The sequence below is a fragment of the Astatotilapia calliptera genome, chromosome 9 (genome assembly GCF_900246225.1).
Source record: "Astatotilapia calliptera chromosome 9, fAstCal1.2, whole genome shotgun sequence".
Lineage (NCBI taxonomy): Eukaryota > Metazoa > Chordata > Actinopteri > Cichliformes > Cichlidae > Astatotilapia > Astatotilapia calliptera.
Genome location: NC_039310.1, coordinates 12,107,175 through 12,123,783, shown reverse-complemented (window position 1 = coordinate 12,123,783; position 16,609 = coordinate 12,107,175). Strand labels below are relative to the sequence as shown.

General features: G+C 42.4%; 1 protein-coding gene across 2 annotated transcripts in view; it reads right to left on the bottom strand.

The window, feature by feature from the left end:
- bmp6 (bone morphogenetic protein 6) overlaps positions 1-14,842 on the bottom strand; it is a 47,122-nt gene extending 32,280 nt beyond the window's left edge. The window contains exons 1-2 of one of the 2 annotated variants that reach the window (XM_026179319.1): positions 14,706-14,842; positions 13,920-14,448 (exon numbers count right to left, since the gene is read on the bottom strand). In XM_026179319.1, coding sequence (XP_026035104.1) covers positions 13,920-14,328 — 409 coding nt within the window. In that variant the 5' untranslated portion in view covers positions 14,329-14,448; positions 14,706-14,842. Of the gene's footprint in view, positions 1-13,919 lie in introns of both variants that reach the window. The other variant, XM_026179318.1, reaches the window with a different exon arrangement.
- Positions 14,843-16,609: the final 1,767 nt, after the last annotated feature.

Here is a 16,609-nt window from a genome sequence, read left to right as displayed (position 1 = left end):
TTTACGGTTCTACAAGTTAATGTATGTTAATTTAAAGGAAAGTATAGTCTACTATCAAGGTAAAGTGATATAGATTAGGGAAAAGAAGGTAATAGTTAGCCAAAAGACAAATTAGAAAAACCAATATGAGGCAACTCAGACTGCAATGCAGCCGAGCATAAAGCAGCAGAAGTTTACAGGTTATGCTGATGGCATGTTAACACGGCTGGTTTCATGTATAAATGTGCACCCTAAGCACTGTTCTGTAAAAGTCTTACTTGGTTGGTCACTCTAACATTTACGGATCTCTTTTAACAGCTCAGCATGACAGACTGACTTTCATTTGAACTCAGACTAATCTGATGAAAGTCTTAAAGCCAGTTCTTTATGGAAAATAAATACTAACCAGATGTTTTTCTGCACACAGGACAAAGTCTGAAAAAGTCCATCAACAATGCAACATCACCGGATTCAAAACATATTGTTTGTGTCGGTGTAGTCTCTGGAGGTGCACGGTAGCATCTCCAAAATCACCAAATGCTTTTCTTTTCCCCTGTTCATTTTCTTCCATAATTTCATATCCATCACAAATAAACAATATATAAAGACAAGGTCTGTGGCAGATTAAGGGAACTAATGATTGTAATCAGAGGTTTCACAAAATTATTGCTTCCAGCTGTTTCCAGAAGTCTTTCTCCTTACTTTATTACACACCTGCAGAATACTTCCATTGATATTTCCAAATCAAAGGAGTGTTTACGCAAGAGACACAAAACCGTCCATCCATCCATCCATCCTCTTCCACTTATCCAATTCAGGTTCACAGGAATCCTGGAGCTTATCCCAGCTCCCATAGTTCAAGAAGTGGAGTACACCATGAACAGGTCACCAGCCTGTCGCAGTGACACAAAACTATAGCTAAATTTCTTACAATAAATTCCCCCTAAAGTTGAGACCAGACCGATCAGGACCAAACAGCTTACTAACAGTACTCTATTTCAGACATGTGAGCTCCCACACAGAGTTAAAGGTTATACGTTTTGTTTTGTGTCTGATATCTTTACTAAAGTTTCCTTCCTTAATTACATACAGGTCGTAATATCTCATATTATCTAAGCAATTATTGAAATACAACCACCAATTTAACAAAACCCAATGCAGTTTAAGCACGGTAACCTGTTCACTTACCATAGCTCACTTCTTCAGCCTTATCTGAATGAAACATTACACACATCCCCTACCTAAAAGAGTTGTGTACCTTAAACTGCTTGTACTTCTATTGCCATCTGCTCAGTGTAGCAAGATGTTGATGCAGCTAAATCGTGCTTAAGTCACCCTGACACCAACTAGAACTTAGTACTACAAGTACATCTACACTACAAATACCATGAATGAGCACATTTGTTAGCAAGTTAGCAAAAAAGTATGTGGTGGTGGATAAATAACAACCATGCAAAAGGACATTAAACAGTGAATCTCTCGTGTTCCTGAATAATCCCAGTTCATAAAATCAAATAGAACATATAATAACACAAACTGCTACATGGTGTAGTGGTGGTTAGCACTGTTGCATCCCAGCAGGAAGGTCCTGGGTTCAAACCCACCATCTGCCCGGGGCTTTTCTGTGTGGAGTTTGCATATTCTCTCTGCATCCTTGATGGGGTTAGGTTGATTGGTGATTCTAATAATAGGTGTGAATGGTTGTCTGTCTCTATGTGCTCGCCTTCTTGCTCTATGGGACCCTGAGTTGGATGAGCGGATGGAGAACAGAGTGCTATAGTCTCACATATTTATACATCTGGAAAGTGTCACATCACAGTTTTGCAGTCAAAACCTTTAAGAATCACTTTTTAAAAATCGGGATATTATTTCAGCTTACGCTGACCATTACGGATTGGAATCATGATTGAATTTATGAGAACAAGGCGAGGTTTGCGAGCATTGCTTAGAGATAATCAGATACGCCACATTTAAAAAAAAAAAGACTGCTTGCAAATTCCAGGGAAATCTGCAATTTGCTAAAGCTCTTGCATATAAAGAAAACTTGGACTGAAAATATGACGTTTTTAAAGCTAAGGAAAAGGGACCTCACAGGATTTACAAGACAAATATGTGTGTGTGTGTGTGTGCGCGTGTGTGTGTTTGTGTGTAACAAAGAAGCCTTGGGATTTCATGCACACACATTCACCCCTTACAACCACATCTATAATCTTGAAACAGCATTGGTGTCAATTTGAATACTTGAAATGGCTACAAACAATTGCCAAAATTAATGGCCAGTTACAGTTTCCCCTAAAGTCTGTAAAAACAAGTGTTCTTCTCACTGGACACCAATTCAGGCCAATGAGCTGTCAGCAAAAGACAGTGTAACATCTTTTTTACATTTATAAGGAAATTCCATCAAATCAGGACAGAAATGAGCTGGAAAATAAACCCCGCCGATTTCCCCCCCACTTTATAGGATGTTAATAAAAAATGTAATTCTATACTAACGCAGCTGTCACAACAGCCTCTGGTCAGGCTAATGGCGGCCTACACTTCAGTTCAACTGTGATCAGCGGTCTTCACACAAGGTTACATCCTATGGTTGGAGGAGCCGGATGCCTCGCTGGAAGTAGGACGCACAAACTGAAGTCGCCTTAACTTTGACATCCATCAGTTCAACCACGTTTAACGTGAGGTTTATAACCGTAAGCCGTAAGGCAGGCCTTTCAAAAACAAGAATTTTCTCCCTTTATTTTGGATTAATCAAGTCATTTCATTTCGACACAAACATGAGAACAAACTCAACCAAACATCGCTGGTTGAGATTGCAACAATCCTGCACTGGGATGATTTATCCTGCAGTACATGGCACCAAAAAGATGCTCCATTTAAAGCTGGTCTGATTTTAAGGACTGGCTATCCTTTGGTTGTCATTAGATACAGGGGGAAACATTTCACTGGCCAGGAGAGAGGGCGTTTTTTTAAGTCCGTGACTGCGTCCTGAAAAAATATGAGACTGCTGCAAATCTATCAGCGAATTTTGAAAATAAAAACGTCTCTGGCTGTTGCCTGGTCGCAAAATGAGATCCCCAAACAGAGAACGACAGGTGGACCAGTAATAGTTTTCAAAGACACCATTAAAGTCAATATTTATTGGGGAAATCAGCGACCCCAAGCAAACGGAGGCCATGATCGTTTAAAAAAAAAAAAAAAAAAACTGAGAAAAGGGAAAAAGAAGGAAAGAAACCTCTGATCTTGTTCCTTTTTTCTGCAATGCTCTTTGTCCTTGATGCTCGGCTCCTCTTTGGTTTTGGCTCTTCCTCTTTGGTTTATATGAATGATGATAGCTACCTATGGTCTTCCTCTTGGGTTGTGACCACAGACCCTCTCAGAAATTGCTCCCTCTGCTGCTTTATTAAATTGGCCACCACTCGGTGCTAAGTGAATATTCCATAAACAGAGACAAACTCCTGCGGTTTTTGATGGGCCCATTTTCAGCAAAACAAACCATTTCAGTGGCTTTGAATTATTACCAGGCCCCATTTTATTTAGATTGTGTCTATAAGGGACGGCGGCTGTCAAGAGTCCCCCCTTTTATTGGCTTTCTGAGGTCTAATTGCACAGACTGTGTGTAGTCTGCACAGCCGTCATCTTCAGGTTGCTGTGTGTTCCTGCTCGTACGTGTCTGCCTATATTTATGTGTGTGTGCCTTTGTAGACGTGCAGCAGCACAAGCAGCAAAAAAGCCTGCTATAGTGATCTGCCGTTAAAATCTGCTTTTGGGCAGCAGGTGTGCATGCGTGTGAGTGTGTGCGCATATAAGTGTGTGTGTGTGTCTGGTCCCAGATTTAGAGGAGGAAGCCGGTGTCAGAGCTGAGAGATGGATCCCTCCTCAGGGATCCGATAAATAAGGAAAAAATATCTTTGAAAAAGGGAAACACAGCTGTTTCCAAAGGAGAAGGCAAAATATCGGTGGCTTTGCATTCCACAGCCACAAGGTAGAAGGCCAGCTCGCCCCGTGATGATGTTTGGGACTCTATTTTCACTCCCCACTTGAACACCTCCCTTTTTTTTCTTCCTCTCCACACATCTTCTCTTCCATTATGTCGCTCCCTCCTCACCTCTCTCACTCTCTTCCCTCCACTCTGTCTGTCATAAAGACAGTCGGACCGCAGTGTGATTCCCATTGGAAGGTCCACGGTGACCACAATGCATTTCAGCAGCTTAGAGGCAGAGCACATGATCCACTGATAAATCAGTCTGGGCCGGCTTCAATACTCCCCCCCGGGCCGACTTACATGTAAGACCTACTGCTTGTTTTACACACAGGCATGGCTCCAAAAACAGCGACGGTAACAGGATACTTGGATATTCAAAAAGCAGGTGGGCCTTGAGGAAAATCGGTAGAAAAATAATCAAGGTTTCTAATAATAGGTCTGTCGACAGTGTCAGCAGAGCGCTGCAGAATGACATCCACTTTATCTGAGCTCGCAGAGAACGTTTAGAAACTCACATCGAAACAGTCTTTTATCATTTCAGTGAAGCTCGCCGGGAACTTCCTTTAACACACATGGATAAATGTGCAACACACTGCTACAAACACGAGAGTGATCAATGCTGTCACCGCAAACAGCTGTAGAAAAAAAGACATAAGTGAAAACTGAAGAGAGCGAAATGTTACAGGAATAATCAACACCGCAGTGATCAAAGAAGGAAATTAGCATACTCGATTATGCTCTTTTTTTCGTTTTAATGACAGATTACATACTAATCACGTGTTTTCATCTCGCTGTTGGAATAAATGATTTTAGAAGCAAAATCATTAGCAGGGTGTGCACGCACACAGAGAGTGGAAAACCACCCAAAATTAGTCCACATGGAAGGATGTTTCGTGGCCTAAACGAATCATTAAAGCACTGGGTGGAAGTGCAATACCTCAAAAGGAAACCACACGCCTCAGAAATCTGATTAAAGTGCAGTGCGGTGTAATAGCTCGCGCTGTCACTGACTGCTCAGTGTGCAAACAGTTGCTTCTAATGTTTCGGCGTTTTCAGGACTTCAGAGAGAAAGCTTATGGCTTCAAACAGGAAACCAATTGCATGTTAGTAACATTTTTTAAAAAAAGTTACTTAAATATTTATTACATTTTTTAACAAGCTTTTGCCTTCATTCTTAAGGTGGTTTTGAGTGTTTTGAAACCCAAATAAAAAGTATTATTAGTATTATTATACAGCGCAGTTGTGTAATATAACTGTCGCCCTCACTCATATCTATTGTGTGAAGTTTGGAGGAAACATGGTGCCATTTTTAATAAAAGTGTCCAGACTGAGGAAAGTTGTGCACTCTCAACTTGTATGGGCAGGAGCAGAAACGCCACATATGCTACAGTGTTTAAAATATGTGAAATAAGACAGCGAGTCACAAAGTCTGACTATCTGATTGACTGTCAACACTTTCCCCAGCTTCCCACTGGCCACTTTAAATTATCTCATAATTTCACAGTGGTGCACGAATCCAACATTTACTGCAGTTACGGGAGTTATCTAAAGGTTCATATCCTTCATGTTCCTAGAGATATCTCTGTAGCACAACACTAAGCTGAGACGTTCTGCCTCTATGCAGCTGGTTTTTCTTTTATTTGGATGTGAAATACAGATAACAGGGAGAGAGGAATGCGTCATCAAAGACATGGGCTGGACACACGTCACGTAACCTGGATGAAGGGAGATCGGAGCATATTATTCGCAAAAAAACAAAAAAAACAAAAACAAAACAAATGGGAGACTTCCTCTTCCAAAAGGATTATACTGGACATTTAAACATTGAGATAAGGTCTCCAGGAGACTGGCGGCTCAGATATGTGCAAAGTGTCAGTACAGGGGGAAGCACTGGGCAGAGTTTCCCTTGCACATCCTTAGTGATAAGATCCTTTAATCCAAACTGCCTCGTGGCAAGAGGAATGGATACATTTTTCTATGAGTGGCCTCACTTAGGATCTAAACCTCTGGCCTAATCGATTTGGTGGCACATATGTAATGCCTTATAAATTTGTAGCGTTTAGGATTTAAAGACATCATTTTACTTTTTTCTTTTCTAAAATGTTTTTGTAACTGATTGTAGAAAAAGATTAAACCCATCTTTCTTTGCTCTTTTTTTCTTCTTCCTCACCTGACCCACCGTTGTCATTCTCGTTCTGTAGAGATGCCTAGATTAAGAAATTTTAGATTTAAATCAAAAATGTTGTGCACAGCATATCGAGAGCACTTATTGCTTACCTTCCTCCTTTGCACTCTTTTTTTTCTCATCTTATTCTTCCTCCCCGCCCCAATTCATCTCTCCTGTCTCTGACTGTTTTCCTGTCAGTATCGTGTTTAGAAAGTCAGCCCGTGGGTCAGCCTAGGGCTCGTAAATTTGTCAGCAGCGGCGCTGCAGAAAGGGGAGGCTACTTGCTCAGAAGGGTCAAGAGCACCGGTGGTCATATGGGGCCTTTTTCTCACTGCGGACTCGTGGTTGTTGTTTCAGGCACGTCCTCTTTAGAGAGACACCCAGCCTGGGAACATGCGACGGGCAGCAGTGTGTGATGAAGACATCTTGTGTGATGAAGTTCGAGTTCCAAGTTGTCTAAAGGGTACATTCAAATACTCTCCGTTTACCAGAGCAGACACTCACGGTGAAAGCGCGAGTCTGTATTTGTGTATTTGTAAAGACTTGCGTTGCTACATTCATGTCGCGACCCCTGACCCTAACCCTGAAGAACGGACTCCACCCCGACACACTCATCGTTGTTGAGAGACCTTGCGTTTCTAAATGTTCACACACAAACATATGCACATACACAAGAAAATAAACCTATTTTCTAATGTTTTTAACAGGGATATAGGTGCTCCGTGCTATAAATAGAAACACATAAAAGCTGGTAGGAAGACTTCTTCGATTACGGAGGACTTTACCAGTCCTCTTTAAGTCCATTAAAGTACTGCACTCTATTCTGAAATAAAAAAAACAGAAAACAAGAGACCAAGAGCATCAGCAAAACACCAAAAAGGTGCTAAACTTCTTGTTAACGTGTCCATTGTAAGAACAAGATCTAAAGAGACTGGTGTTAATGGAAAACCATCATGAAGAAACCACAGCTTCCTGCACGCCAACAGCAAAACCTAGAGGTAGCCTCATAGATTGATGCTATTTTTTCTTTAGACGTCTGAACAAATCAGCATCAAGATAAAAGAAGAAAATAATTATAATTGTTATTTATTTTGTTTGATTTATTTATAGTCTTTTTTTGCATGTCACAAATGTCCAAATAAAGTCCATTCAGTGACTTTTCACATATTTTTGACTGGACTAAACTGGTTTGGGCTGGAAATGATGCCAGTGTGTCTTAAAATCTTACTTGCACTGACAAATCTTTTTTGTCCTCATTTTTAAAATATCAGTGAAAAGCAATTTATTGTGGAATAAATAAGCAATAATGAATGCATTTACGCACTCCTTATAATGGTGCTAGCCTGCAAGCAGCCTGTGGGTCTCCCTTTCTTCTTTTTGTTCCTTTCCTTGTTCCCATTTTTTTAATTGATCGGAGATACATCCTTGCTTCCCAGTGGAGTCACAGAAGAATGTGACACCAGGAACGTTTACCGTCACCATTTACGCCATTCCCGTCAGCCAAGAATGAGTCTCTCTGACAGGGTAAATGATGGCGTCATTATGATGATGATGGAGATTACTGGGCACAAAAGGACATGCTGAGTTGAGATTTCAGCAGGAAAAAACCAACCAGCCAGTTCTTACTACACACAAGTGTAGATGTGAACTATATTGGTGAGGGCCTGATTTAAGGAGGGAACATTGACTAATTTGATAGAATTAAATGTTTTCACATTATTTTTGAGCTGAAGGTGCAGCTGTGGTCTTTGTCTTTGGATGCCATTTCTTCCCCTTCTACTTTTATTTTATTTGTAGCTACAAACTTGGGGAAATTGGAGAAATGCATAAATCAAAACAAAGTGAAACGTGTTCTTGCATCTTCACCTCTTTCCTTTGTCCGTCTCTTTCATGTTCACACTCTTCAGACATACAAACTCAGCCTTACACAAGCACAAAACCCTGATTCCTGGTTAATGATCTCCTCCTTGTAGACACTTAAACATGACACAAAGCCTGACAGTTTTAAAGCCCCCCTCGGGAGAGTGACGCAGGAGTTAAAAAATGTGCACAAAAAAAAAAAAAGGCAGGAGGCAATGAAAGTGATTGTGTTTTCTCTCCGGGGTTTTAAATACAGCGTTCTTCTCGCATCGCAAACCCCATGAGATACCACGAAACAGTTAAAAAGCGACAAGCAAAGACAGATAGACGTGGAGAGGAATCGCAGATGTGAGAGATGCGAGCGGAGCTTGGCGTCACTTTCTTTTAAGCACAGCAGAACAAACAGAACAAATTCCTCCATGCCTGCACGCAGAGGTGATAGATGGGAGCAGCGAGTCCCAATCAGATGTTCCGCCGGGGTTATCGGCTCATTTCAATAGATCGTTACCGGCAGGGAGTGCGCTGCACATCACCTCCTTATCTCGTCACACTCCGTCATCCCACGCCTCTATCGCTCCGAAGTGGAATGCCCAATGAAGACATGAAAATGGATGGGAGGCAGAGGGGAAAGGAGGAACATGGGAAGAGGTGTAAGGGAGCCCCAAATCTCAGCTGCCATCTCTTCAAGCCTGAGAGTCATGCCGTGAGAGGGAGCGATATTATCGAGGGGTGGATGAGTGTGTGTGAGATTGTGTGTGTACATCCTCTTACCGAGCACAATACAGTCAGGAGACGCACTCATCAGCACTGTAATGTGCACAAATGTTCTCCTAGGACGTTCAACAGAGTTGTCCTGTAACACTCCATCTTTTTATGACAGCCTTCTTTTTTTTATGAAGCCTGACTGGAAAAGACATAATCTCGTTAACCAGACATGTTTCCCCCATCAACCCTGTTTGTTTCTTGAGGCAGCTGTGTGTTTTGCCAGAGCGCTCAACAACCAACTCAATCCAAACATGAGAAAAAAGAAGCGCGCTGAAACCCTGAAACTCAATAAGCAGAATTATTTGTATATCTTGGGCCATTCTTGAACATCATCGCAAATTCAAGTGAATTTGTTGTGGCAGTGAAATATCTGATACTGTAAACAGATGAAAACAAACACAGAGGTTTGTACTATGTAATTTTTCTCACCGTTGAAGGAAGGCCTTCACTGCCAAGTTTATGTTTCAGAAAAGAGCTTTTATTCCACTCTAGCATATCTTGAATTCCTCGCTTAACTTCTGGCTAATACTGTTTACGGGGTTCTCAAAGTTGAAGAAAAGTGATGGGTGGTCCTCTGTTCTGGTCCCTTTGGCTTTGCAGGAAGTGTTTCAAGACAATTTAGTGAAAATTTTCCAATTTTCCACAGTCCGTGCCCTAAACAATCGACTCTTTGATCGAAGCCAGCTAATTATTTGATCATGCTGGAGCTCTGGGACACGTACTGCTGCAGAGGAAGTGGCTTACCTGGGCTTAGGCACTGAGAAACGCAGCCAGGCATCATAAGACAAGGAAAACAGGCATTTAATAAGGGCACTTCATTTGAGAATAAGCCCAGGGCTGTCTGAACCCGGCTAATCTCCCCAAAACCCACTTCTTAAAGCTTTCTGCCTTGTTTGCCTTTAAAGTGTGGGAGGTAGGTGAACGCTTGGCTGTTTGCTTAGTGACAGCTCAGGTATAACCATGCAATGAGGTGTGCAGAGACTGAAAGGACAGGGAAAAAGAGAAAATAAGGGTAGAAGCGATGACAGACAGGTGGGAGAAAGAAATTTCATTACATTCGAGCTTCGAGGGAAAGATGTGCAGTTTCGCTTTCTGGACACCGGGAAAAATGCCAAGTTTAAATGCAACCAAGATTAAATCAAGATGTCATGTTTGTTTGTTTGTTTGTTTTCAGACCTCCTCCAGAGAGTGTTAGAGATGCAGTCTACAAAAAGCTGCACGTGTTTTTTCCAAGATGAAGATCTGATGTGTACTTTTTTCTAAGTTCTGCTACACCGATGAGCAGTCTGTGCATCGAAATAGCTACTCTCCACACTACATATAAAAAAATCGATCTGAACCCTGATAAAAATATAAGTTGGACAATTTATTACTCAGATTTTAAGATTAAATCCCATCCCTCCTTCAAGGTTATGGGCACCTCTCATCTTTGATTGTGGGTTTTCTAGATGAGCTGTTGTTTCAACTAGAATGAACAGACTGCACTATTAAGCCTGCTTATTTTCAATTACATCTTGTATAGAATGGATCGGTGAGCATAAATGTGTCAAAGGTAAGTGTAGATACAAACAAGAAGTATTAAGGGCAGATTATTAAGACGTGGTTTCAACTGCACTTTAGCCAGCCGGTGAAAAATCTTCCCCCGAGACGCACACATAATCCTCTGTGCTCCCAAATCTAACCACAAAAATCTGATTTGTGATCTGCTTGACGAAGCAGCCCGTGACTAAATGTAAATAAATCTTATCTGGATGCTTTGTATCCTGAGAAAACAAGAGCAACTTAGGCCTTAGAAGAAAAAGTAGCTCCGAGGACAGGTTTCATCTCACCTCCAAAGCATCAGAGGGTATTTAGAACTCGAAAAAGTCAAACAAGGTTCAAAATCCCTGTGGGGGTTTTCCAGGATTATTATGGGACCTTCCCCTCGGTGCCTCCCAGCAGACAAACAGAAGCCCTGCAGAGCTATGCCAAGCTTTAGAGAGACCTCCGCACCTGCCTGCCTGTCTGTCTGTGGGCCACAAACACATCACAGTTAAATGCAGATGACACAGGAACAACATTTGTCGTTCCTGCTCGGCGACCCATGAAACCAAAGGCGTTTCTGTGCATCTCTCATTCACCATAACCACCAGGAAACAGCCTAACCGCTAAAAATCAAACCTGATAGGAATAGCAAATTTTCCCCTGCTGACTATTATAACCGTCACTGCGGCTTTGGGTATTTGCTCAGCAATATGTCACCGCTCATTAATTGAGTGAGCAATGACCTCTTGTATTTGTTTTCCACTGGAATGCAGCTTTACCAATACTGGTCACTTACTCCACAATATACTACCTTGTGAGAGATTTACCGAGGAGTCCAGTAGGTCATATTTTTTCCCCCCACTAAATATTAATAGTTCTAATAGTTCACTGCAAATGTGAATGTGGAAAACATAGCTTTGTACACTAAAGGATGAACACTCTTTATAGTTCTTGCTGGTAAAGGATTAGAAGCACTTGCTTTCACACGTGAAACAAGTGCTTCTAACAACCCCCGACTCCTGTTGTACAGAGCGACCGTCACCTGTGGACCTCTCTGTGCATCAGGACGTGTCCAGAGCTGCAGAGTGTCGCACAGGGTGAGTCACGCGGCACACAGTGTCGCTTCACTCCACCCCAGTGGAAAAGCAGAACGTCCACAAGGCAAACAGTGATGAACGCGCTCCTCTAGGAATGAAGATGAAAAAGCAGCTGGAAAATGTGCTTCTGCTTCCTCCCCCCCCAATTTAAAGTTTTCCACATCTTTTTTTCTTCTTCTTTTTTTCAGTGGGTCATTCTGAACAAGTGATGAAGGCATGGGAGAATGGACGACCAAACACAAAGTGTACATGAATCACGCAGAGGTGGGGGTGTGAGGAGGCATATGGTTTGCAGAGAGCGTATTTGAGACCGAATGTAACGCTGGGGCTCTTAAATCTGTCCGTGCCCCCGGGAGAATACACTCTGAGAATGAGACATCTATCTGTGCTGCTGCCACGGTTGGCTGTGAAAGCCATCAGCTCAGACCCAAGTTTAAATCACTGTCATTGTTTTGTTTGCTACGGGGCGCTTTCACCTCTGTGATTCGTACATCTGCACACATGGCTGGTTTCAAAACAGGTGAATCCACTTTGAAAACCATGTGACCCGTGTAAACCACATGTCATCTTCTTTAATTTGACCGATGATCTTGCTACAGTGTGTTTCACTTAACAATATTTGTCAGATGAAGGAGCTCGGCTGAACCCGAGTCTGTTAATCTGTCATTTTCAAATCCTTTCAGACAGATTGTTTGACTTCTCCGCTTTTCTTTCTCTCATTAATCTTGATTCCAATTTGTAGTTTTACTCAGGCCACACATGATATCCAGATTTCTGGGGCTACTTTTGAAATACACACACAAAAGGACCACCCAGAAGTGTTTCTTTCTACTATAGTTTTCTAAAAGAGAATCCACCACACAAATGGCTCCAATCGCCCAAAAAAACCCCAAAAAAGACACATTAAAAACTAATCGGACGGCGACGACACACGGTAGTCGTGCAAGGCCTTATTTGCAAAGCAGATGGAAAGCCTTGGCCTGTCCAACATTAATTACAATCACATTCAGGGAGGAAGCCATCCCTCCTCCAGGGCGGTTAGGACTCTGTGTACGGCTGGAGGAGATGGCAACCTAATCCCCTGGTCACCGCAGAAATCTGAGGGAATCGTCAAAGGATGGACAGGACATGATTAATCAAAGTGGAGAGCCAGATGTGCAACAACACGGGCGTATAAACCGAACACTCGCACAGCAAAGGAACACCAAAGCCAGACGCACAAACACCATCGCATTCCCCCCACAGAAGCCAAAAGAGGGGCTCCGATATATGAGACTAAAACGACGGCCTCCTCCTGTCTGAATATCTGGTTTTCATCACTACAAAATTGCAACACCAATCCTCAGAGGTACAATAAGTAGAGAATAGTGCTCTACTTCAGTCACTCCAACCTAATTCACTTCTTCGTTTGCGGTACTGAGTGACTGTTAAATGGTTTAGAAAGGTGCGGGGTAAAAATATTTACAGGAATATTTGTTTTAAGAAAAGTTTGAGTGAGGGGGGGGGGGGGGGGTGAAGCCATAAGACTACATTCTTCTGCAGTGATATGTTCCCACTGCTCTCCTAGCCAGATCATGACAATGCAGCGAGTCCCCCCCCCAAAAAAGGACAATCAATCTGGATTTAAGCCTCCTTCTCCACCAGCGCCTGACTCTGGCAGCGCGTCTGTTTATCTTGAGGCGCTCTGTTTAGAGTCTCCCAGTAAACACTACAGCTCCTAATGGAAGGAAAGGCTTTGAGCTTTTATGTCCTAAACCCGTTATGATTAAAGTGTTCCTCTTTATCATCACTCGAGCTAATTAAAGACAAAGCTGCTTGGGAAACACAAACAACGCGACGCGATTTACGCACAGTAACCGCAACTCGCTGTAACGGAGGTCAACGGCAAGAATAGCCTTATATATATATATATATTTATATTTGTGTGTGTGTGTGTGTGTGTGTGTTACACGCCAGCGGTGGTGGTTGATGGTTTGCTGAGAATACGAGGTTTATTTTTCCCGGGAAGACATAAATCATGGCGTAGATTGCACAGCAAGACTTGACCACAGAATTTCGGTCCTATAAATGAGCTGAGGAGGGCGAATTTACGCGGAGGGAGAGGACGTGTAACAATAAATTACTCAGAAACAATACGAACCTCGTCAGTTTTTCCTCAAACCGCACAGTAGATGAGTTTGTTATTTGCTCTCCCTGTGGTTTGCACAATGGGTTCGTTCATTATCCGGCGATAAAAGTGCGTAACTGTGTGTCTGCTTTGTGTGTCGCGCTGTGTTGAGAGCTGTAACCCCAAAGTTTAAAGTAGATGAGATAAAAAGAGCCAAGTTATGACCCTTTTTTTTATATTTTACTTTTTTAGCATTAAATTCCGATAAAGTTTTCTTATTTTGTCTAATTATCCTCCGGTCTGCCCAGGCACAAGTTTCACTTGCTTGTATAAAACACCTGTTCGGTCTCATATAAAATAGACCCAACACAATCACAATTACGCACAGAGAAGAAAAAATCACAGATGAAAAAGTTTTGTTTTGTTTCAATAACTTACCTAAATTAACGAAGCTCATCACCATGTCTGCATCATTTAGAAAGGCAGTTTCTTGATATGTGGCCAGGGGAGGGCTCTGGGTCGTCCGCATGGCCTGATATCGCTCCAACCTGCTTTCCACTTGCCTCTTCTCCTCGCTGGATATAGTGTTGTATAAGTCCAGCATGAAAAGCGGAGCGGAGTTGTACTTTCCGTTTGACAAATGTGGTCTCGGTCTGTGGGGCAGCCCCAGGATGGACAGGATCTCCTTCTGCATCTCCCTCTTCTCATGCGTCCTCAGCCGCCGGTGGGTGAAACCTGCTTGAACCTCGTTATTCCCATCCAGTGAATAATTACTCCCCGCGACTGTGAACATGCAGTAATAAGCGCTCCACCACAATCCGACCAAGGCAAGCCAGCGGATGGTCATGGTGTTGTCCCTCAGTGGCTCTCCGGAGTCCCAAGAGTGGCTGGCTTGGAGCTTCAGTCGCCTATCCGAAAGTAAAAATGCGCGTAATGGTAACCAAAGTCCGTCCGGGCGCGTTGTGATCTGTGGCAACCAAAGATCAAAAGCAAAGAAAGAATCGTGTATCAAGCCATTTAAAAGACTCGCCAAAGCAAAATGCGCATAATAGTATCGGCCCAGCTTTCATTTCTGATCGCCGTAGCGCGCTTGGCTCCTTCAGGATAAAGTGCACCATGTGAAACTTAATTCTGAGCGCTCCAGTAAGTCGGTCAACAGACACCGTCTGATGTCACATTTACCAGAAGAAGAACAACTCCTCTGACAGAAGCCATGTTACTTACAGCGGATATATCTACTCGCCTGGATTTATGGCTTTTCCAAAGCTGCGCACTGGGTCCTTAAACTGTTCGAAGCGCTCTCAGCGACAGTCACCTACTCCCACAGGCGGAGTGTCAGAGTCTAACAGGAATCAGCAGGTTGCAGTCCATAATATGCGTGCGCACGGACGTGTTCGGCGCTTTAACCGCCCACTCTGTGCGCTCTCAGCCAGAGGTGGAGCTCTTTTTAGGCTGCAAACACGACCTAACATCGTATTTCCAGATTTTACTTACAGCCTGTTTGTTTTAATAAAGCTGTCAGGTTTGTGAAGCACGAGATGCGGTCGTTATTTTACACTTTCCGTGTCAGGACTTGAGGGAAACTCTGCTTCTGCGTCATACTTCTACGTGTAACTAATAAATAAGACTGCTGGGGTCGATCTCACACTTCTGATCGGAGCACACCATACTCTAAAAGGATCTGTTTTTAACGAGGTTTGAAGAGTTGCGATGCGGGAGCTTGAATCAGTAAATGTGCTAAAGCAGGGGTCACACATTTACACGTTGTCCTGTTGAGGCACGACCCCTGACGATGGAGACTGAAACAGCAAGTAAAGCGCTCACAGCAGCTACAAGCGAGAAGAGCCCGCACCTTCCTGTTACCGCCGCTGGAAATAACGCGAACAAATTGCGCAATGGGTAATTTGGCCGAGATGACCCTTGGAAAACAAAGTCCTGAAGTAAGAATTTTAACTTTTTTTCTTTTGCTTCTTTGTACAGTCTGCGGTCGTACATTCATTTCAAACTAAAACAATAAAGTAAATATTTAGTTCCCAGTCTCAGCTTCGAGCTATCTGCGTGGCAGACACGGGATTTTTAAACAGCACAGAGTCCAGAGTTAAAGGGTTCAGAAATATTTGCATGAATAAACACAGATTTAATGAACATCTGAATATTTAACACTGGCTGTGCAAACCCACACACTTCCCCGCAGCTGGATCTAAATGGACTGGTTCTTATATGGCGCTTTTCTACTCTGAGCACTCTTCTCCTCGCTCACTTACCTCATTCATCCATTCACAATCTATGCTCTTTCTTTCAAAGGGCTTTTTATCTCACATTCACAGGCATTCAAACATGCTCCAGTTCTGGATTTACTTCACATGCATGGTCAGCTCCCTGCTCCTCATAGGACAGTAACTTAATGATATCTCTCACTCAGCTCTGTAGGCTCTTTTGTGAATGAAATGATGATGAAACAACAGCTGCCCACGGTCACAGCTAAGAGTTTGTTCTTAGAGGTGAACCTTTGCGATTTAACTCCCCTGAAATTCAAGTCAAAATTCAAATCAAAAGTGTTCAAAGACAGAGTATTTGTTGTGATTTGAACGATATTGGTCACTAATTACTTAAAAGTATTTTTAAGTGCCATACCATACACAAATACACTCACCTGTTCTCTATTATTTAAGTTTTTTGTAAATAATAGTAGGTATGCTTCTTTTCTGGCACATTATTTCACTTCCTCACTTCAGATGACTCGATAAAGCAATTTTAATACTTTGCGAATTAAAGTCATACATTTAAACCCTATAAAATATAGTGCTTAACATTATACCTTAGCCACCTATGTCTCCTATATGTGTCACAAATTCACTGCAATGTGCTGCTGTAGTATTTAGTGCTTTTATAGTCTCTAATATTCCATTGAAAATAGCATGGACCTCATGCATTTGGATGTACTAAAAAATAAAAAATCTCACATGCTATTTTAGTGTACTAAATAATATGTTGCTGTGGTATTTCAGAACCGGCCTAACAGAACTCGGCTAAACGTGCTCCAGAAACGGAAAAGGAATTCTCTAAAATTCCTCTTCTGTCTTTTGCTGCCCTCTCTCCATTCCCCCTAACCTGTGTTATGTCTTCCT